At 30.7% G+C, this 22278-nt stretch overlaps 1 protein-coding gene across 1 annotated transcript in view; it reads left to right on the top strand.

The window, feature by feature from the left end:
* The window catches only part of LOC129229997 (serine/threonine-protein kinase mTOR-like), a 106697-nt gene that overhangs the window by 76714 nt on the left and 7705 nt on the right, over positions 1–22278 (top strand). The window contains exons 45-54 of the mRNA XM_054864382.1: positions 1302–1484; positions 3161–3295; positions 4991–5165; positions 11227–11362; positions 11691–11838; positions 11918–12040; positions 13516–13598; positions 14461–14608; positions 18413–18548; positions 20671–20736. Coding sequence (XP_054720357.1) covers positions 1302–1484; positions 3161–3295; positions 4991–5165; positions 11227–11362; positions 11691–11838; positions 11918–12040; positions 13516–13598; positions 14461–14608; positions 18413–18548; positions 20671–20736 — 1333 coding nt within the window. The remainder of the gene's footprint in view (positions 1–1301; positions 1485–3160; positions 3296–4990; positions 5166–11226; positions 11363–11690; positions 11839–11917; positions 12041–13515; positions 13599–14460; positions 14609–18412; positions 18549–20670; positions 20737–22278) is intronic.

The following is a 22278-nucleotide window of genomic DNA, read 5'->3' as shown; positions in this document are numbered from 1 at the left end:
TTTTTAAGGAAGGTTGCTTAAATAAAACAAAAAAGAGGAAGAATCTTGAAATTTATTAATTGGATGGTTTCTAGATTTATTTTAATTTGTGAGTAAGAATTTAAAAATATTAATATATATATTTGTTTATTTCTTGAAACTAATTAATTTTGTGATGAATTTTGATTGCAAATACTTATTTTGGGCTCCCATGTTTTTTAGTTTCTATTTAATACCCATATATTTTGAATTCATGCCAAAAGTAAAATAAGTGTTAGCTTAAAATCAAGCATGGCGTTTTTTTGGGCGATCAATAATTTTAAGAAAATATTTTTCAAAAACTTGGTTTTTGTCATTTTAGAACACAGTGCTACTTTTCAGGAGCGACCACCCACCTTTGGGGGGAGGGGGATCAGTAGTTAAGAGAAGTGGTAGCTCAGAGAAATTTCAATGCTGAATTAAATGCTTAAACCAATGTTTTTTAAAGTGCGTGTTGCAGCACCTCGGGATACTGTAGGGAGAGGCGAGGAGTGCCGTGAAGTGTGTTTGTGCACTGTATCAGCATAATATGTTGCTATAAAAGTCAGAAATCTGTTAAATGTCGATATTATCCAGTGAATGTTAACATCCACCTACCAAAGACATCGGCTAAAGACTGAATATTTCTAATGAAGCACTGGTAAAATTCAACATTCTCCTCCTTTGGTTTTTCACAATAACATTATACAATAGTGATAAAATAGGGTGCCGTAAGAAATTTGTTAACTCTTCAAAGAGTGCAGACAAATTTGAGAACCCCAAACTTAAATTGAACAACTTGAACAAAATTTTACTATTATTAGTAGACTCTGCTTAAAATAATTACTTGTGCTTTTATTTACTGAATTTTGTTTCAAGGAATGGTTACACATATAAGAAAGAAAAATTATTGAACTCCTTTAAAAGTATGACAAAATTATTCTATTTTATGACTCTTTCTTTCTTTATATTGCTTGATCTTTCCGACAATACCATTTTTTTCCTTTAATATTATTTTTATTTTCAGTTGCAGATTTAGGTGTATTACATTGAATTTTACTGACAACTTCCTTTTTTTTAATTCAAAATTTTAAATGCGACTGCTTTTATTAGCAATTCTTGTACACTAGATCAACGTTCTTAATGGGGGAAAAAATATTTCCCCTGCAAAATACTTATCATTTATTCAGCCACAAAGTTAATTATAGTTTCTGTATCTAACTGCATGACGCTTGACAGGTGTTGGTAGTGTAGTTATGTAGTAGTAATTAAGTATATGTTAAGGTATTAGTTTTGTTCCCTAGGTGAGCGAGGAACTCATTCGTGTAGCTATTCTGTGGCATGAACTGTGGCATGAAGGATTGGAGGAAGCATCAAGACTTTACTTTGGTGAAAGAAATGTTAAAGGAATGTTTGCTGCTTTAGAGCCTTTGCATGCCATGATTGAAAGAGGACCACAGACACTGAAGGAAACTTCATTTACACAGGTGAGAATAAAAAATGACTTTTTTGAATCAACCTCTTTATGCATTTTCTTCTCAATTAAAAGTCTTACACCCATTTTGTAGAAAGTTCTTCACTCTCAAAAAATTATCATATTACCCTGCATTAGCTGACATTCCGCAAAATTCGGGGGTCACTGGATTTTTAATAACACTTGCCTAGTCCTTTCCGGCATTCCGGAAAAATTGAGGTTAGGAAAAAAAGGGAAAAATACTACAAAAAATATATCTTCAGCTTGAAATCAAATATCAGTTCTATACATATCTTGTTAGTATTAATAAACAGTTTAATTTTATAAAAATATTAACTAACAATGTTATTTGTTATTTTAATAAGAAAAATACTTTTCAATAAAAGTTTAGTTTAAATTTTATTTTATGTATAAATTAAATTAAAACTAAGCAAGCATTTAAGGTGTAAGTTACAAGGTTACAACCCCTAATTCAGTGCTAAAGAATTTCCTATAGCTATTCAATAAATAGAAATTAAACTTACCACTCTAAAAGGAACAAACAATAATTTATTTAAAAAAAAATCTGAACGAAATGCAGTAACAATAGTTTGTTTTCTGTTTGGAACCGAATGGGGACACTTACTTTTGTTTTGTTGGAAAATGAACCTCTAATTTTCCGGAAACCTTGAATAACCCCGCATTATTCAGCATGGCGGAAAATTCGAATTTTCAGGCATGCTGGATAATGCGGAGTAATACGGTAACATAATTTTATTTAAGAATGAGTCGCAGTAAATGAAAAAAAAAGACCTTACTAAAACAAAAGATTTCTGTTTTAACTTAGAAGGCATTGTAATTCAAAGTCCTATTTTTCTTCATTTTGTAAAAATAGAATACAATCAAACCGAGTGATAGTCAAAATGCAGGGACACTTTTTTTTGTATCCATATTTTCCAAGTTCATCAAACTTAAAAAACATCAGAATTGGAATCAAAAAATTAAAATTTACTGTAAAACAATCTTTTGATTGGAATATTTATTTTGATTGGATATTTATGTTAAATATGTTATTAAATTGATGATGCATCTTTCATTCTTTTGAAATAAAAATTATATTATTGAAACCATTCACAGTAAATTCATTGAAATTTTCGCTTCACATAAACATAACATTGATTTTTACGAATTCCGATATCTGTGCAGTAGTTCGAAAAATTGATATGTCTGTTTATTCATATTAAAAATAATCTGGGTACTTAATGCTTCATTTCGACCTAATCAATGCACATAAAGTGAAAGGTTTAAAATCTCTTTTGTAATCTCTTCCAAGGTCATTACAGGTAGGCTCAAAAATCTAGTATTTGTCACTCATTACATTTTTTGTAATTTAAAAAAATAATTGCTTTAGCAATAAAATATTGTTCGTTATTATTTGTTTGTTTGTATGACATATATTTTATTTAAAAATTCAAGGTCCTTGAAATAATATCAATCTTACATAAAATACACAGCCATAACTTTGTATATAATATCAAAAAAAAAAAAAAAAAAAAAAAAATCTTGGCTAAAACCAAAAAATAAAAGACTGTCTTTCTCGGTACAAGTCATGCTTTGAAGCCTATCTTAATAGTCATTTGAATTTGGTTTTCCTCAAATAAAAGATTAGAATCACTTATAAATACTAAAAGTGAAGGTTTTCACTTTCAGGCATATGGCAGAGAATTAGCTGAAGCCCAGGAATGCTGCAAGAAGTATCAACGCTCAGGAAATGTTAAAGATTTAACACAAGCTTGGGATATGTACTACCATGTTTTCCGGAGGGTAACCAAACAACTACCTAGTGTAAGTAGAGCTCTAAAAATTCATTATTTTCTGCCACGTATACTAAAATGTGTTGAATTTAATTTTTTTAATTTATGCTACTTGCAACCGCTTTTTAAACATTAAGTCCACTAGTGACCAATGTCATGTGTCTTAGATACATGACGTTAAACTGAGATGCCTTAAATGAGAAAATCAGTGTTGTTAGAGCACAAATTTAAAGATTATTGCATGTAAATGTTTTAAAATTAATAAGAACATCTTTTTTGGTGCCAAAAATTTAGAGCAGGGGCTGGCAAGTTCTTATAGTTGGGGTCCAAATACTTATCGAAAGTTTTATTGAGGTCCCTTATGTTCTACACCAGTGGTGTCCAACCTACGGCCTGCGGTTCGGGGAGATGATCCATGTGGCCCATTGTTACGTTCAATGTTACAAATCAAAAATTACGTTTTGGAACCCTCCAAACAAGAGGTAGTCTTTATTTGGTAGTATGAATATTTGTTGGAAATTTGGAGCTAAATAGAAATTTGTTTCTAAAAAACAGATGAGAACGTATCAATAAGATAAGCATGTAGTAATGATAACGACAGTTCTTGGTTTGTAATTTTCTTTCCTTTTCTGCATTTTTCCATGTTATTTATAGAAGAATATTTGAATATATTTTAACTCCATATGTGTTCTGGCCTGTGAGATTCATCTTAGTATGAAATACAGCCTTTGGGTAAAAAAAGGATGGGCACCACTGCTTAACACTAACCATTAAAAACTTAGATTATTCTCGCAATTACTTCCAAAACACAAGAAAATGTAATAAAAGATGTGCCTAAAGATATAGTTGCCTACATAAAAATATTTTTAAATCTTTATTTGTGTAATTTAGACTTTTAAAAATTTTTTTGATATCCAGTGTTTGAACTTCTGCAAGCACGGAGCGCATCTTGACCATGATGCTCCAGTTAATGACTGCTGATTTAGATTCAGGTTAAGGTAGCTTAGGTAGCAGTTAAAGCTTCACTATGACTGCTGCTCAGCTTTCCATTTCATTTTTTTTTTAAATTCAAGTAAAATTACTGAAATAAAAACGGAAATGTCTATCTTGAATATTCTTGAATTCGACTTGAATGTGAAAAGTCAGAAAGCAAATTCTATCTACCTTGACCCATTCATTCATTTGCGTTGAATATGTATCAAACCCTTCTGTTTCTAATTTTCAAACTTTCCTTTGATTTGTAGCTTAATTGTGTGTGTAATTTTCTGTGTAGTATTTCAAATGCTCATTGTGCTGTTATCTTTAGATTTGAAGCAAAGCAAACTCTATCAACAACAGAAATTGCTTATTTTTTTCTCCTCAATTTACCATGGGCTTTTTTTTACTTATTAATTTAGTTTTGTTTAGTCCCTGAAATAGTTCAAAACCCATTATTACATTTAATCTCAAATGGAAAAACATTAAAATGCTTTTAAAAAAATCCTGGATATTTATAGGCTTGCTATATATTAGAATTACGTATTAATGGTTTTGAATTTGAAACAAGATTCTTAATTTTAGCTAAACCCGTATTTCAGTTTATTGTTAAATATGCATTCTGTACAAAAGATCACATAACGACAGGATAAAAATCAAATTATTTTTTTAACTAGAAGTAAAATTGCTATTTTTTATTGGCAGCAGGTCACATTTTACTATATTCTTTCATTTTTATTTTCCTATTTAGCTAACTTCTCTTGAACTTCAATATGTATCACCAAAACTTTTAACTAGTCGAAATCTGGAATTGGCTGTGCCAGGGACATACTATCCTAATCAGCCTATAATACAGATTGCTCATGTTGAAAGCTCTCTTCAAGTTATTACTAGCAAGCAACGTCCCAGAAAGCTGAGTATTAAAGGTAAGACTTAGTTACTTCTTTGGTACAGCAGTTTTCAAAACATTCTGTCAAACTAAACAAATGCTCTTTAGCTTCATTTTACATTTTCAGTGGTATAGCATTTGAGGTACCTAGAAACAAAGAAGTGTAAATCCCTTAGTTAAAAAAAAATTGGTCATAACTAGTGTAAATGGCAAAAGAAACTCATGTCTTTTGTGGTGAGCAATGGTACTATATTGCTGAAGCTCTAGATTAACTCCGCCAGTTGCCAACAGGCAACCATTTCATTGAAAATGGCTACCAAAAAAAATCAAGTTCTAGTCTCCAAAAGTCTTGTTTCTTTGTTAAAAATCACATCATATATAATGCTACACTAACACACTTCCAATCTTGAGACGTTCAGTGCATCAGTCTAAAACCCTCGATCCGTCTCTTAAGTGGCGACACGCTCCAGCGTCCGCCATTTTGTGTCGTTCCGCAACTTTCTCCCTATCTCAATAGTAGAAAAATACAGAGTTTCGCTCATTGAAAAGTATCTTTTTATCAACGAATGTTTGCAGGTTTTTAAGGGTAACTTTAACTGACAATATACGTACAAAAATGTTGAATTTTATCTTAGTAAAATGTATTTTTTATTATTAAACCGCATATTAGTAAAAATGTGTTTCGAAGGAATTTTTGATATTTTTAGGAGTAATTTCTTTTTTTTCCACCATAAAGACCTTCTGAGTTACAAATTACCTGAAGTGTTTTGAATATGCGATTTATTGTTAGAAATTTGGTGTAGTAGAAAAGTAGTGAGCTAAATTAACTACGTTATGAATTGTTTGTAACTTGGGCAAGAGTTTGAATTTATTCATGTATCATTTATATTACTAATGTGTGTAGTTTTCTTATGGAAAATTATTTACATCTAAAAAATTGCAAAATTTCTTTTTGCCTTAACTAATAAGGTTTATTTTCAGCAGGACTCTTTTTTTTTTTTTTTTTTTGCATTTTACCAACACTTGCTTGTTTCTCATGACGATTTTACATTAAAAAATGCCTTTCATTTAAACCAGATTTTTAAAAATACTACTAGTTCTTAAAAAGTCAACAAAATCATAATAAAGTGTTTTAACCAGTTTAAAATCAATATTAAAAAAATAATATTAATTGAATCATTTGATACCAATAGGAATTCAAATAAAAAAGTGCAGATTACATCTTTGACGAACTGTTATAAATTGCAATAATGAATTTTAATAAATCAACAGACACTAGAATAAATCATATATATTTTTTTATTGAAAAATTTTCGCGTTAAAGTAATAATTAAACGAAAACAGCATTTTTCCTGGACAAAAAAAAAAAAAAAATAATAATAATAATAATAATAAAAATAAAAAAAAAAAATCTTCATATAATTGTATAAATTGGCTTGAGTTATATGTTACTGCAATCTCAAAGAAGCTTAATTTTTTAATAAATAATTTCACATTTTTAGTATCTTAGCACAAAATAGATGAATAATTAACTTGGCAACACACTGAAACTCATGCCTATGACTCAATTAAAAGCAAAACTATGTTTTCTTAAAACAATTTTGCTACAGTTATTGAGACATTTTGAAACTAACTAAACAATAGAAAATTTACACTAGAAATAAATAAATATAATTAGCATATTTGAATTTTGACGGCTTTGTTCTCTTAAACTCAGAACTATCAGTTTTAAAAACAGGGCAAATATTTTACCGCTGCTAGCAATTTATTAGGTGCCGTTACATAGTTAAGCTTTACAATACAGTAAAACCTGTAAAGTTGACCACCTTTGTAAGTTGACCACCTGTCTATGTTGACCGCTTTTGTCAGGAACGGAATTTATCCTATCTTATATAATGAGGGAAAACCTCTGTAACTTGACCACCTCTCTATCTTGACCACCTGTCTATCTTGACCACTGATGTACACCAAATTTGGTTTGGAGCATTGTAAAAAACCCTTTGTAAGTTGACCACTTCGTTTATTTTTTAAAACTTAATGTAGCAAATTATTTTATTTTATATTATTATTTATTTTATTGCTTTCCAAGAATATTTTCGATGCCAGACCAGCATTTTACCAACTAAATAAAACAGCAGCATAACTAAACCTCCTTGTGAGTTTAACAACATGGGAAAACTACTAAGAACCCTTTTATTCTCCTAACTTGTTTTTCTTTTCTTCTATTTGAGATTGCCTTTTGTACTCTTTGCTCAGTGAAAACATGAGTCAGTAGAAAAGTACAAAGTATTTTTTTCCAGTTGCAATATTTTGTGCTAAAGAGTAAAGTTACTTGCATTGCAGTATTTCTGGTGCAAGGGATTAAGAGATAGGGAATTTTCATTTTCAACTGCCTTTTTGAACTATAAAGGTCCATCTTGTTGTTCTTTGTGTTATAGTTTTACATAAAATGCCTTCAAAAAGAAAGTTAGTTGAACTTGAGATTGATAAAAAGTATGAAATATTAAAATTAATTGAAATAGGAGAAATCCAAAGACAATTAGCTGACACATATGGAAATTCTAAAACTGGAGTCTAATAAATGCGCGAAACTTTAATAAGGAATTATTTTGTTGAACAATAGTTCATCATGGTTATAAATGTATATGAGAAAAAAAAATAAAGCGAAAAATTTGTTATTTTTGAATAGCTATGAATTTTTAGGAACTATTAATATCAAACAAGTAACTTTTCATAAACAATAAGATATAAGTTTTTTTTTTTGATCAATTTACTGAAATTTTAAAATTGCATGACACATTATACGACATTTTGGGAAAATTATCTCTAAAAGTATTTGAATAACATTTTACATTTTTGTTTCAAAGTAATGTTAAACAATGAAAGTGAGTTGAACAGAAAGAGTAAGTGTCAATTAGTCAAAAAATGAAAACATGGTGCAAGAAATGACAAAAAAAAAAAACCTTTATAAGTTGACCACCTGTCTAAGTAGACCACCAAAGTACTGCACCGCAAGTGGTCAACTTACACAGGTTTCACTGTATTTGAAGGTACTATATATGATTTTAGTGAATATCCTTATCATACCATAAAAATTAACAAACTATCAGACATTTTCATGAAACGTAAAAAATATTATGATTTCAACAATAGTTTCAAAAAGTATCTGAAATTGCACAGAATTGAATTGAAAAACAGAATATATCTGTATTTGCAAAAGTATTTCACTATTAATGGAAAAGTGTTTGAAATTTGAAATGATGTTACACACAAACTATTTTTTACGTTAAGCAATGTGCGAAAAGTATATGATACATACATGGAGTAGGTAGATGTATTAAAATTAATTTGAAATACCAAATAGATGTCAGTTCTTTATGATAAAATATTTACATAATCTATGAGGCGGCACTTCATTTCATTTACCCATAGGTAATCGATACAACTTGTGACCCGATTTTGAACTGTTTGAACATCCAAATGCACTACACCAAGGCATCGTCACATTTAAAATAGCTTTTGATGAAAATTACGAAGAGCAAAGAGAAAATATCTGGTATTCCGCACAGTGAAATCACACAGGCAGCGACACAAAATGGCGGACTGAGCCCACGTGATTGCCCACCTCCAATCGCAGTCGAAAGCGGCACGCAGTGCATAGATCAAAGTGTGTCGCCACTTAAGAGACGGATACAGGGCTTTACATCAGTTGACTCCACATGGCAACATAATTTGGAGCTGACTCCCTTAAGATTATTTGTTTTGTTGCGCTGAATGTATATATTTTTAAAAATGACTTTCAAAAGTGGCTACCATTTTTTGTGACTCTTTTAGCCATTGACTACCATTCAGAATTTCTAGAGTAGAGCTTTATATACTGCGTTCTTGGAATATAGATTAGATATAAACAAGGAAATGCACCATTTGGCGATGTCAGTCACATTTTGGATAAGAACCAATTGGTGCCAAGCAGAAGGCAAATGCAAATCTTATTGGTTTATTTATTTATTTTTTATTATTATTCCAGAGAAAATCTGCAAAAGTGGCATAGTTGCATACCTTTTGGCAACTGGATTGTTTACTTTTGATTTTTCTTTTCTGTGAATGGAGTGTAGTTGCTTTGTTGTGCATTATGATTATTAAAAACTTTTTAATGAAAGCCTATTTTCGTTTGCTTAATATTCAAAGTTTTAAAAGTCCATTTACGTCCCTTTACTGCTCGCTCACTGCCTCATTAGTACCAGAAGCATTTTGTTCTCAGAAGTCTAGAATTCCAAACTTCATTGTTGGCATTTGAAACCAATGTTTCAATTTGTCTTCCTTTGACAAGAAACTGCTGGTATAAATTCTAAAGCATTCCAAACTCCTAACATTTAAGTAAATCAAAAGTATGTAAAATCAAAATTTTTATCTATGTTAATAATAAATTTTCAGTAGAAATATTTTCTCTCTTTTCATTAGAACAAAGTTTAAAATAAAAATTAATAGTCTTAGACCTCTTTTAAATGCTTAGTATTGGTACAATTTTTAAAATTTTAAGTCAGGAAAACTATACTTATACCAATGAAATGGAATGATTGAAAATATCTTATGCAACTAAAGTTGTTTAACTTTAGCTGTATGAGATATAAAAAAAAGATATTGAAAGGTATGAATATTTTAAACAAGCCAACAATAATTAAGATTTGTGTATCATATTGGTTTTTTTTTACAATAATTTACAATTTTCTTTTGAATACTTAAAAATCAATATTTAAAGCTCCATGGGTTTAAATTAATATATAATTTTTAATTTCCTTGAGTAGTTCAAATTTAAAAAATGCAGCTAATAGCATCATTCAAAATATGTTGATCATGCATTAAAATGTTCAAATTGCAAACAAATTCTTTACTACTATAAAATGATTTGAATAATAGCCATTTAAAATATTTATTTACCCCATCCTGTTAAGAAAAAAGTAAAAAAACTTTAAAATTTTAGGCAAGGATAATAAATTTTGTTTTGAGGGGATAATAGCATTTTACTGCCTTAATTTCATGTACAGTAGACTCTCGTTTTATGCGGGGGTTGCGTTGCACAGAAATGCCGCGTAAATTAAAACCGCTTAAATTGAGACCTAATGCTAATGTTAAAATAGGGGTTTGGTTCCATAAATTACAAAATACTTCATTCTAGTGATGACTAATTGTATAATAAGTTTAATGTGTACTTATATCAACTTTTATGCTCAATATTCATAAAGAAAACATACATTAATTTTGTGTTCTGTTTATAAAGAGGGGATGGCTATGAAAGTTTTTTGATAGTCATTAAGAATTTTTCTCTAATTCTTTGCAGAGCATTAACGCATCCATGATCACTTACGTCATTTCCATGATAAAATCTTCCTTCACTAACAAATCAGAAAGATCATTTCTATTGTTTAGGAATGGTTCAAAATTTTCAATGAGAACGTTTTTGGTTGTGCTTCACCGACGTCGGTATCCTTGTTGGTTTTGGCCTCCTTTGTCACTCCTTAAAGCTCTTCTTCCAGTGAGTTCTGAACTGTGTGAGTTTTATAACTTAACTTCTGGAAAGAGCTCTGGAATCAATCTTGTAAAATGTCTCCAGTGGCCCAAAGCTCGATTATTAACACGCCAAAATGCAGTTGATTACTCGTAATCTGCAATCTTTAGGAGTTTGGATTTTGAAAAAAGGAGAAAATGTTATCTGTTTGCATTGCCACATCCGTGTAAAACCGAAACTCATCCACACAAAATAAAATAAAGGAGTCGAATCTTAAACCCGCATATAAACGAAGCCGCGTAAAATAAATCCGCGTAAAACCAGGGTCTACTGTAGTTTTGTCAACAAAAGTTGTGCACTTAATAAATGATATTGTATTGGTACTATAGGTAGTATTGCTTTCACAAAAAAAACTATTGAAAAAAAATTTCCATTGATATAATAACTATTGATATCATTTTTACTCCCTCCCCCCCTTTTTTATGTTTTACTTGCCCAAAATAAAGTTGTGTACTTCATTTTTTTCCAAATAAAAACAATGATATTTGACAAATTAATTTTTAAAAATTATTCTTTTCTTTTTCATAATCAGGTAGCAATGGAAAAGACTTTATGTTCCTGCTGAAAGGGCATGAAGATTTGCGACAAGATGAACGAGTGATGCAATTGTTTGGACTAGTCAATACATTACTTGTCAAAGACCCCGAGACTTCTAGAAGAAATGTGACGTAAGTCTCATAAATATGCTGGATATGTTCTGAATATTATTGTGTGCATTGCTGTAGTTGGGGGGGGGGGGGGGATAGACATTCCTCACAATGATTTGTTGTTGTCAAATTAATCAAAACTTAATATAAATTGGTTTCAAACCATCTTTAAAAAATACTAGTTATAAAAAATAAATTAAAGCTGAGGAATCTAAATTAACCTTTTTTGAGGTAGCAAAAATATCTTTACTGTGACATTTACCTTATAAAAAGTTATGTTCCCCAATTATTTTTTCCAACTACAGCGCTAATTATTTAAATATTTATTAATGTATGAGTTGTGTTACAGCATTCAACGATATTCTGTGATACCCTTATCAACAAATAGTGGCTTGATTGGTTGGGTACCTCATTGTGACACTTTGCACACTCTAATTCGAGATTATAGAGAAAAGAAAAAAATTCTTTTGAACATTGAACATAGGATCATGCTCAGAGTAAGTTTTATTTCATTTTTTGTTTAATTGTCTATTTTTGTGTACATTTTTCAAATGCCCCTTCCTATCTTTTTTGTAGATGGCTCCTGATTATGATCATTTGACTCTAATGCAAAAAGTTGAAGTATTTGAACATGCTCTAAAAAATACAAATGGTGATGATTTAGCTAAGTTGTTGTGGCTGAAAAGTCCTAGCTCTGAAGTAAGTTCCCGAAATTAGTTCATTGTAATTAAATACCCTGAATTTAAAAATTTGCTCTGTATTCTCAAAAGAAATAAGTGTAATTTTAAAAACTTATTCTTGTAACGTTAAGTTCTCCGAGTTCACATACTGGGTCTCCCATAAATGTTGAAACAAACATGCAGGAGAGTAGACATTTGGAATCGACAATGACAATTTGGAATCACTTAGCCTTGCGAGCTGCAAATAGCTCCTTCACGGAAAGAATTCTAATAGAAATTCAAGAGCTAAAAAGATTTCTCTGGAGACTGGTTACCTAGAAGAAGTTTGAGTTAATCCATTCATAGTCTTTCTGTTAATCACTACTACTGTAATAAGATAAACTTATTTAATAGAATAAAACAAGCTTGCTTCTTTGATGACTGCTGTTTAATGTCATAAGTAAGTGCATTGAAAATTGAGGGGAGGGGGGGTCTATAAAGGCAAGAAGTTCCATGAGACACCTGAATGCAACAAAGTCAAGCAACACTTACGTAAGACGATATTAAAAATAATGAACCCATGATCTACAATCCAATACTTAAGTGGTTGTCAATGAGAAAGGATGAAAATATTTTATTAATTCATAAGCGAATCATGCCAAAAACCAAGTCCGTTTGTGACTACAAAAGCACGAGAATCATCCAAGCAATATCTCGTAACACGTGTGGAGCGATTTCAAGATCATCCTTCATAAAAGATTACAACTATAGTTTATCCAAAGCAGCATTGCATTCATTGAAGCTAAACCAAGAAAAATAATGTTCTAGAAATTTTGAGGGAAAGCAAATATTATAAGGTATTTTTTAAGTAAAATTATTTTCTTGTTAAAGATGAATTCAGAGTCACATGTTCTTTTAATTCTAATTGCTTTAGATGAAATAATTCCAATGAAAACCATTTTAATGAGACAAGACTGAAAGTTTAGTAAATTTTTCTATTTGAAATAATCCATCTCTATTATTATTTAAAAGAAAATTGCTATATGCAATGTGTGTGCTCTTGGTTGTCTAGGCAAGTTCTTTGGAGCCAAATACAAGACCATATTAACACAAATACACGTTTAATTGCACAGACAAAATGCCCAAGGGTGAAACAATGCATGCACATCAATGAAACAGCTTCATCCTCCACATATCTTAATCAGAATCGTACCAAAAGTCACTATGTAACAACGCTTTCTGTTTGTGTGATATCACTTCTTGCATATGAATATTAAAAGATATAGTTCTAAGCATTAGAAATCTTAATGTTCATGAGTGTGGTACTTTCACAATTGAATCATTTAACTCTGTTTCATTGTTATTATTTAAAATATAGCATACAATTTATACAAAAAAATTAGTTATTTGTTCTTCTAATACTTTGATTTGTAGCTGTATTGTCCAGACACATAAATAATATAATTTTAATTTTAAAACTGAAATTTCCTTATAAAATTTTTAATTGTTTGCTAGGTTTGGTTTGATAGAAGGACAAATTATACTCGATCTTTAGCTGTAATGTCCATGGTTGGTTACGTGCTTGGACTTGGAGATAGGTAAGCTATAAGTTTTAAGCATCAGTTTTTTCATATTTAAAGTTGTGTGCCTATTTAAAAAAAAAAAAACTAAAAATGTGGCTATCATTTTATTATCCGTTTCCAGATGATATGCTATGATATTTTTATTATTAAGAATGCTTTTTATTTTGTACTTCATTGCATGAAGTAAAGAAAGTATTCACAAAAAAAAAAAAAAAAAAAAAATCACTCAAATTTCAGCCTAAACTTAAAACTTTAATCACACTTTGATTGTTTTAAACTAGGTTGTTTTTGCATTTTAAGAGTTTAAATGTAAATTTTAGGCAGCTAAAATTATTAATTAATTACTATAATTTTGACCATCTCCCAGTTGATTATAATAAGTTTTATCAATATGTAACCAGCAAGGTGGTGTAGTTTTTAGGCATTGAACTTCTACTCTCACTAATTTTGGATTAGTTATTCGAAAATGAATATTTTTTTTAGCTAGCATTTATTATTTACTAATTCTAATTTAAACTTCTACCAGATGCAACTTTTAGTTACAATTTTGTCTTTAGAAATTGTAAATAAGTACTGTTTTGGAATATTGTTTGAACAGTAAGTTTTACCTTATTCCACAACTTAGATTATTGGCCGATTCTTTATTTCATATTTTTAATTCTAAGTTTTATTTCAGTCTCAACTTCAGTTTACTTTTTCTTAAGACAGTATAACTGAAGAACCAAAGAAAAGCAAATTTATAAATGAGTTATTGATTATTGTTCTACATTTTAGCTTTTAAATGTGTTAGTTTAATTAAAAGATGAAAAAAGAAAAAGCCTACATACAGGTTGGTACCATCTGTTGTAAAAGTTAACTACTTCACCTCTTTTTACAGGCACCCTTCGAATTTAATGCTTGATAGGCTAAGTGGGAAAATACTTCATATTGATTTTGGCGATTGCTTTGAAGTCGCTATGACAAGAGAAAAATTTCCTGAGAAGATCCCTTTTAGACTTACCAGAATGTTGATACATGCTATGGAGGTATGATTTATTCCTATTTTTCTTTTCTTACATTTAAAATTTGTCAAAAAATTCATTTTATAATTAGATGTTGAAAATGACACCCTAAGTTTCTAAACAAGTAAAACTTATTCTCAATACCATTTGTAAGAAAGCTTAACTCCTAAAATTATGTTTGATTATACAAATCTAACCTTTTTTTTTCTGAAATTTTTCTTGGCATCAGTCATAATTTTGCACATTATACCTTCAAATGTTGACCTCTTAGTTAGAGACTTATGTTCGCAATAAATAAATTATTCTGCCTTCAAATAAATTTGTATGTAAATTTTATGCATTAAATAAATACACAGGGTGTCTGAAGAGTCTTAGATACATTTTAAAAATTCATAAAAAAAAGCAACCAATTTGTTGTAATACAAATATGCAGTTTATGCTAAAATGCTTCACAGGTTCAAGAATGTTTTATGACATTGTGAAACAAGAAGTTCCGTCTAGAACTATACAAGCCTACTTTCCTGTATACCCATACTACTATCTAGTACCTGATCAATATTTTCAAAAATAGCTAAAATCGTAAATTGTTTCAAACATATTTTCTTAATATTTTAAGCTAATTTCTAGGAATAAAATATTCCTTACTCATCTAAACAAATTAGATGCGTTAAAAAAAAATAGCAGCACCTTTTAAACAAAGCAGCTAATACACTTTTTTCCATTAAAAAAAATTCTTTAACAGCTTTCAAAATGAAAAAATAATTATTAAAATTATTAAGCTCATTAAAATAAATACATCATATCAAAAAAAAAAAAAAAAAGTTTCTTTTTCCCCTGTTGCCAAAAATAATTTTTTTAATGAATTAATGCACTTACCAAAGTAAATAAAAACAATAAAATGTCAACTTAAAAAAATACTTTTCATTGTCAAAAAAAAAAAATCGTCTGTGCGTATCTTTTGTAGAAACATAAATGACTTCGAGTTTATCCGCCGAAAACTGAATGCCTAAATATTACACTTTTGCGTGAAAATAAAAACAAGTCATATCAACAATAATTATTTCACAGTTAAAACCATAGCTCCGGCGTCGGAGTCAATCTCATTTTGGGATAAAGGAGTCGGAGACGAATATCCAAGAATCAGAGTCAGTCATTTGTCCTCCGTGTATAAATTTTTTGTCAAAGCTACAAAATCAGAGTCAAAGTTTGATTAATTGTCGGGCACAGGGGTCAGATTCAGAGTCAGATGCCCCTAAATTGTCTGAGTCTGGAGTTTGGCGTCGAGATCTATTTCCAATAAAATTTGTTTGAAAAAAATCCGCCTTCAAGTACGGAATCTACATTAACTTTCAGTTTCCCCGTAGGCGCTAACGTTAAGGGATTTGAACCAGGGTTGGCCGGATTGGACCCAATTGGGTTGGACCCAATGGGTTTTTTTGAAAAAACCCATTTAAAAAAACCCATTATTTAGCCCACTTTTGGGTTTTTTAAAATTTTCTGAGAACTTTTTTTTTAAAAATAATTAATTTAAATACTTTAACAATTTAAACTTCTTTTTTATTTCTTCTTCACAATAGGCAATGGACATAAAAAATGAATTTTGAACTTTTATAGTATTTCTTAACTCTTAAGGGCATTAAAAAATGCTTCAAAGATTTTAAATAAATGTATTTAACTTTTTTCCTTCAACTGGTCAATAAGGTACTCAAATTATCTTGACTAAGTCCTGTCACGTCAGATTTTCTCAATATTTGCAGATTGTACAAAGGATACTACTTTAGCTAAAAGGCTCTTATGTGAATTATTTTCTGCAAACCAACACGTCACAAAACTCGAATAAACAAGGTATATTTTTTAGAAATTAACAGGTTTTACAAATGGTCGGACAGAAGACGGAATAGCATGTACAGTATTTTCATTATCTTACGAAAAAGTTTAATATTTCTTACTCCGTACACAGAAATAGAAAAACAGGCAACATAAAATTCAAAGAAATGTCTTGATTAAGCTGGAATTCAGTAAAAAGGGATTTAAACTACTTGAGGTTCTACAGTAGTTTTGCATAACAAAATGAAATACAATAAAGTAAAATACAAAAAAAAAATGTCGAAATTAAAAACGAACAAATAAACAATAGGTTTTATCACTCAAGAAGTAACTTTGCCTTCACTGTTAGTAATCATGGAAACTAAAAAAATCTGAAACTTCACCATTCTTGAATTTTGTCGTCTTTTATACCTTTCTTCAGAAAACGCTGAATTTTCCAGCTTTTTTTATCAAGACAATTTTTGTGCTTTGTCCATATACTTATGCTACAATATGCTACGAGTACCCCACCTTTCCCCTAAAAAAAGACAAAAAAACCCACATTTCTTTTAAAAAACCCAGCTTTAGTTGGGTTTTTTTTGGGTTTTATTTAAAAAAACCCAAAAAAACCCTGGGTCCATGGGCTTTTTTTAAAAAACCCGAGTTTTTGCCAACCCTGATTTGAACTGTTCAATATTGAACGGAAAATTGTTCAAATCAAAAAGATATTTTATATACAAGGGTTTCATCAAAAGCTTTTTCCTACAAAGTTTGTTTGAAGCAAATTCGCCTCACAGTTCGGAATTGCCTTGAATTTCCCCGTAGGCGCTAACGTTAAGTTTTTTTGAACTGTTCAAAATTGAACAATAAATAGTTCAAATCAAAAAGTGAAATATGGGAATGAGGTGTCCTCGCCGAGATCTTTCGAACAAAAAAAAGTTTATATTCAGTAAATTACCGCCCATTAGCCAGGGCTAAAGCAGAAATACGTGAAATACACCGCCAGCTCAGTCATTTCCAGCCGAGGACTGCAGTTTCGTGCTTATTAGCACTCATCAGCTCGGCATAGGAAAGTGACTGAGCTGGAGATGGAAAACCTCTTAAGGAAGCCAAGAGTGCCAAACAAACTGGTAGCTAATATAGAATTAGCAGACCAGACGAGTGACCGAAGCAATGGTTCGGTTCAATTCGAAGATTGAACGCGAGGCAAGGTATATTCAGTAAATTACCGCCCTTTAGCCAGGGCTAAAGCAGAAATATGTGAAATACACCGCCAGCTCAGTCATTTCCAGCCGAGGACTGCAGTTTCGTGCTTATTAGCACTCATCAGTCCGGCATAGGAAAGTGACTGAGCTGGAGATGAAAACCTCTTAAGGAAGTCAATGACTTAATTGTTTCATTAATTGTTAAAATGTGTCAAGGACTTTTCGGACACTCTTCTTATTGAAATGATTTGTTTTACAACATTTAAGCTGAAAAATCAGTTTAAGGTTTTCTACTAAAGAAATAAAAAGTTGGTACTCAATGGTTTAATATTATTATTAATCTTCTTCTCAATCTCTCTTTTTTTTATCACTATTGTAAAAGTTAACCTAGAATCATTTTTCTTAACTTGTGCAGTTTTTATTTTTAATCAGAGCCGGATTTAGGGGAGGGCAGGCGGGGCTACTGCCCCGGGGCCTCCACAACAAAGGGCCCCCCCATAGTAAAATTTTTACAAAATATGCTAACTTTCACAGGTCAGCAAATTTTACGTTTTTTCTCCCCTATAAATTATAATATAAAAAATAAATATCAGTAATTTCAGGATGTATTTACTATTAAAGTGCTGATTGAAAATATCGGATATATACATATATATCCAAATTATTCGGATATGTATATCAAAGTATCGGATATTTTCAAAAATATGATATTTTCGAACACTGATTAGGGGCCTCCACACTTCCAAATCCGGCCCTGTTTTTAATCATACTTATATTTATGCTCATAATCATTAATAAGTTTTCATTGATTCTCTAGGTTACCGGTATTGAAGGGACGTATAGAAAAACTTGCCAAAAAGTCATGAAAGTTTTACGTGACAATAAAGATAGTCTTATGGCAGTGTTGGAAGCTTTTGTTTATGATCCTCTACTAAATTGGAGACTTATTGATGGTAACTCTCAAATCTTATTTCTTTGGCTCCTTTTCTGTTTTAGTGTCATCATTGCAGAAAAAATCAGGCAAGCTCTCAGTATTTTTTTTCCCTTCTTGATGTTTGTAATTTGGAAACATACCCCTTTAAACTACAAAAAGAAAAAGAGATTGCTGGAAATTGTATTGTTTGGCTTTTTAATTTTTACTGCCATAATTTAATACATCTGTAAATAATAAATCTTTATTACCTTCACTTGATTTTATATATGACTAGCTGTACCTCAGTGGCAATATTCCTGCAATTAACAGGGTGCCATGGATTTTAACCATAATTCAATTTGATAATGAATAACAGAATTTCTTAAAAAATACTAAGTACTTTTCATAACACACTCAAAAGAACAAAATAACTTTTCTGAGTCAGAAAGGACATTTTAAGTATTTCTATAGTTTTCAATAATTCCAAGAAAATGACCTCGCAAACGAAGAAAAGTGCAGCTCAAGTCATGTAGAGAATTTCTTATTACCTAGCTTCCAATCATAGCTCAGCTAGTAACATTTTGCTTTAATTTGAATTTTTAAAAGCATATGTGCAAAGCATAGCTGTGATAGTTCCAATTTTATTTCCACAAAATATTAATTTAAACAATTCTTTTGAGAAAGGTATGTCTTTTTCTGAAAAAAGTTTAAAGGGATGAGATTTTTCCGGCTTTTGCCGGAATTTAGGTTTTTTCTGTTGATTTTTAGAATCTTTCCTCTTTTCCTCCTTTTTTTTTGCCTCTTTCAGGCCTTTTTTTCTCAAAAATCGAAAAAAAAATACAATTTTTTCCAATTTTCGGCCCCCCGATTTCTTATTTTTTCTATTTTTCTCTCTCGAATCTTCATACTCCGTGATAACTGCCAATAACAAATGTTTTTTAATCATGCCAACGATGTCAAACACATGTTGCGCCGAAATTTGCATGCCTCGTTAGAGATTTCAATCTTTTTGCCTCCTGCAAGTATTTCAATTATTTTTAATGTTGGGGTGTTTTTTCACGATATGCTATCATATATCTGCTTATTTTATTCTTCATTTTAATAATATTTTTATTTCTTTAATTTATTTTAGAAAAAATGCAAAAGTCAATCAAAAAATATGGCATAGCACCCACAGTTTCGAATTTTATTGGAACTTGGCATGGTTACTTTTTTTTGTGTATTAAAAAAAGTAAAAAATATTTATGGTGAATCTCAAACCATTTAGCTTTACAGCCTGTTAAAGGTTTTGAGATATCATGATTAATTGAAGCGGCTGCAAGTAGTTCTTTTGATTCCGAAATCATATTAAGAAGTTTTTAAAGACAAATTTTGGGTTTCAATGCAAGGAAAAAGATAACCAATCGTTTATATACATATATATTTATTTGTTTTCAATTCTTACTATGAAAAGTATGTTCTACCACATAAAGAAATTTTAGATTTTTCTCTCCTTTATAAATTTTTACTTTGCAAACAGACCTAATTTTAAAATTTTTGTTCTCACTCGTTTAACACTATAAACTCAAATGTTTTTAATGAAAAAATGTATTTTTCTCTAAAAAATATGAAAAATTGACACTACTGTGTGATGCAAAAAAGATTAACCTCTTACTCCCCCAACCCTTTGTTCAGGGGTTAGAAATTGTTGCCTTTTTTACAAAATTTAGAACTATTTATTAATAAACACGCTTGCAAGAAATGGTACAATGCTGTACAAAATTATTACTTATACTTAATTAAATACGTATTACCTTCGAAACTGGTAAATTAGCCATTTTGTATTGAATTTTTGACTATCATGGCTTTCAGGTTTTACTTTGATGCGGTTTTGGATATCATCTCTTTTACGAATTTTTTTTTGGATTTCCTCCTTTCTGCTCTCTGACCACTCTCATCCCTGGTTATGAGCAGAAGTCATGCATTTGAAAACTCTAAATGTAACTAATAACCTGTATTAAGTTAAAAACCTCCTTTGAGTCAATGAAAATCTCCAGTGTAGTGTTCTCACAAAAAAGAGGAGGGGGGGGGGCATTATATCAAATGAATTGATTATGCTCAAAAAAAAATGTTTCTTAATTCATTTAGTGAAGTTTTTTTTTTTAATTAATTATTTTTTCTAGCTCAACCTAAAGGAAAACATTCAAAGAACAGGAGTGAATCATCATCATCAATTCATGATCAAAATGGTAAGTCTGGGGCAAATACTAATTCATTCAAATGTTTTGCCACCGAGTATTCCAGTATGAATGTAGTGATTAAAACTCAACTCCTTTTTTTTTCAATATTAATTTTATTTTATCTTGTTATCATTAAAAAAAAAATCTCATTCAGTTTTATTTCGCCATCTTTGAAACACAGACCAATTTCATAGCAAACTTGCTTAACTGATGTCATCCCAATCAAATGGAGTTCTAATTTTTATATTGATTCTTTCTTAAATTAACAATGCATGCTTGTAATATTGCTTGTTTCAAGTTGTATTTTAAAATCTTTTTAAAAAATTATCTACATGTACTCCAGAAGTGAACTAATATACGAGATGTGGCTAGAAAAAAACCGAACTGATGCTATAAAAAAAATTATTTTCCATTATTTACAATTTGATGTTATCTCCTTCAATGTACTCTCCTCCTCGGTCTATACACCGCTCCATACGAATTTTCCACTGTTCATAGCAATGCTGCAGATCATTTTTGGTAAGTCCATACATTCTTCAACACTCTCAAATCTAGTTCCTTTCAAAGCTGACTTGACTTTAGGGAAAAGAAAAAAATCACAGGGGGCCAAATCAGGTGAGTAGGGTGGATGGCCTAAGATGGGAATGTTGTGATTGGCTAAAAACATCTTCACTGACAACGCATTGTGAGCTGGGGCATTGTCTTGGTGCAGGATCCATGTCTTTTTTTTCCACAAATCGTTCCGTTTTCTCCGTACTCGCTCACGTAGGGTAGTCAGGACGCTAATGTAGTAATGCTGATTCACTGTTTGTCCCTCTGGTACCCAATCAATGTGTAGAATCCCTTTGACATCAAAAAAAAAAAACAATCATCATTGCCTTGAATTTCGATTTTGACATTGGTGCTTTTTTTTTGTAGTGGAGAATCAGGAGATTTCCAATGCATCGACTGGCGTTTGGTTTCGGGATCGTAAGTAAAAAACCACGATTCATCACAAGTAATAACATTTTGTAAAAAGGTGGGATCTCTTTCAATGTTTTCTAGGATGTCAGAACAAATCATTCTTCAGCGTTCCTTCTGTTCAATTGTGAGACACTTTGGAACCATTTTTGCACACACTTTGTTCATGTTGAAACTTTCATGAAGAATCTGCCTAACACTTTCCTTGTCAATTCCTGTCAACTCAGACATTGCTCTGATTGTTAAACGGCGATCTTCTCGAAGAAGTTTACCGATTTTTTCAATGTTTGCATCAGTTTTTGCTGACAATGGTCTGCCAGTGCGAGCGTCATCACTTGTGTCTTCGCGGCCATCTTTAAATCGTTTAAACCACTCAAACACTTGTGTTCACGATAAACAATCATCGCCGTAAACTTGTTGCAACATTACAAACGTTTCACTTGCAGATTTTCCAAGTTTGAAAAGAAATTTGATGTTAACACGCTGTTCTTTCTGTACACTCAACATTTTTCCGACACACAGACAAAACGTCAACTACTTAGAACAGACGCCACGGGCAGACTGAGTGCAGGAGGCAGATGAAACTCGAGC

Source organism: Uloborus diversus, chromosome 9 (assembly GCF_026930045.1).
Source record: "Uloborus diversus isolate 005 chromosome 9, Udiv.v.3.1, whole genome shotgun sequence".
NCBI lineage: Eukaryota > Metazoa > Arthropoda > Arachnida > Araneae > Uloboridae > Uloborus > Uloborus diversus.
This window is presented reverse-complemented; position numbering and strand designations above follow the sequence as displayed.